Source organism: Condylura cristata, unplaced genomic scaffold, assembly GCF_000260355.1.
Source record: "Condylura cristata isolate star-nosed mole 26May11 unplaced genomic scaffold, ConCri1.0 scaffold00022, whole genome shotgun sequence".
In the NCBI taxonomy this organism is placed as follows: domain Eukaryota; kingdom Metazoa; phylum Chordata; class Mammalia; order Eulipotyphla; family Talpidae; genus Condylura; species Condylura cristata.
The window spans coordinates 35,843,981-35,845,566 of record NW_004567123.1 but is presented as its reverse complement, the minus strand read 5'-3'; the positions used below and the strand labels follow the sequence as shown (position 1 = coordinate 35,845,566).

General features: G+C 56.9%; 1 protein-coding gene across 1 annotated transcript in view; it reads left to right on the top strand.

The window, feature by feature from the left end:
• The first annotated feature begins 1,351 nt into the window (after positions 1 to 1,351).
• ANKRD60 (ankyrin repeat domain 60) overlaps positions 1,352 to 1,586 on the top strand; it is an 8,525-nt gene continuing 8,290 nt past the window's right edge. The window contains exon 1 of the mRNA XM_004687068.1: positions 1,352 to 1,440. Within this exon, the coding sequence (XP_004687125.1) occupies positions 1,352 to 1,440 (89 nt within the window). The remainder of the gene's footprint in view (positions 1,441 to 1,586) is intronic.

Sequence of the window (1,586 nt, the reverse complement as noted above, 5' to 3'; positions counted from 1 at the left end):
TGCAGCTGCCGGCAGGGTCGCAGGGCCAGTTCGGTGTTTCCGTGCACCTGCCGCCCGGCTGGGGCTGGCTTCTGGCGCCTTCGGGTTGACGCAGGAGCACAGGTTAGATTTCATGCTCTCAAAATTTAGACCAAGAGGTTCTAGAACTCAAACAGGTTTTTATTAATATCCAAGTTTGTAAGTGTTGGATTAAATTCTCTGCACGTAAGCTGCTCATGTTATTTGTCCTCTTTCTTTGTTACACTCTCAGAGGTCAGGGCCAGGGAGGGAGCCGCCACCCTCCCGGTGACCGTTGCAAAGGGCATGCTAGGCTGTCCGCATGCCAGGCTGTCCACATGCCAGGCTGTCCGCATGCCAGGCTGTCCACATGCCAAGCTGTCCGTTCTTCCTGTGGGTCTTTTTCTTGTTAGTTTTTTTTCTTTTTTTAAAGAAGTAAAATTTCTGAGCTATACACTGAATTTCCTGGTATACAGGATGTTTCCCCCTCCCCCAAATTCCATGGAGTTGGTTCTTTAAAAAGGAAGGAAGGAATCTACACCGTGCCAAAGAAAATAAAGTCCATGTGTGAGAAATTGCAGGCTGTGACCCCGGTAGCCCCTCAGGACTTCAGTGAGAGTGAGTTAATACGTTGGAGGCAACATATTTAAAAAAAAAAAAAAATCCATCCATCTTGTGTTCTGCACTTGGGGAGAGGGCACAGGGGGGTTATTGCTTCAGTAACATGCAAGTTTCAGTGCGGGGGAGGGCCTGGAAAGAGCTGCTGGGTTAAGTCCACTGGGCTGGCAGGGGCAGGAGGCTCAGCTGAAGCTGTTCCCAGCAGAATGACCCCTGTTCTGCACAGAGCTTCCTTTTCCTTTCCAGGAAACATTAGCGTCCCTTCCAGGTGTTGGGGATCCCAGCCCGCGGCCAAACTCGCCGTAGCCTTCTGGAGACTGGTGGGTGACCCCACCTTGGCGTTTCCGCCCGTGGGCACCTTCCGTGACCCATGTGCGTGCCTTTCCCATGCAAAGATGTTTCAGGAATGTAACTTCTCTGCAAACTGTGTTTAAAGCTCACATTCTACCCACTTTCTGTGTAAAACTGGCATCTTCCTCAGATTGTTCGGGTTCCCTTGCCCTGCCCGCCCCTCCCACCCCCCACTTTGGCCCGGAGGAACGGTATGGAGTGTCTGGTTTGACATACAAGCTTCCTGGATGCTCTGGGGCTCCTCCCGGTGACGCCAAGGCAGCGGCCGTCTCCCAGGGTCCCCTGGACAGGGGAGCACCCATGGCGCCCGGCAGCCAAGGGCACGCCCTGGGGGCGCCACAGCTCCTTCTCCCTCCAAAAATTCCCAGTTGTGCGCGTTTTCGCAATGGGGGGCTCTGATCCCCGCTTTGCACACCTGCACGGAGGCGTGGCCTCGGGAGTGCCCGAGGGTCGGGCCGCAGGGCCCGTGGCCCGGTGAGCTGGGCGGCGCCTGCCCCTGCAGCGCCAGCTTCCACGCACGCTAGAAACGCGCTGTTGAAGCACCAGCACGGGCCGCACTGACCCCGCGGACGGTGCCTGCGGAGACGCGCGCCCCGGCGCGCCCCCGGGCTTGGCCGGGT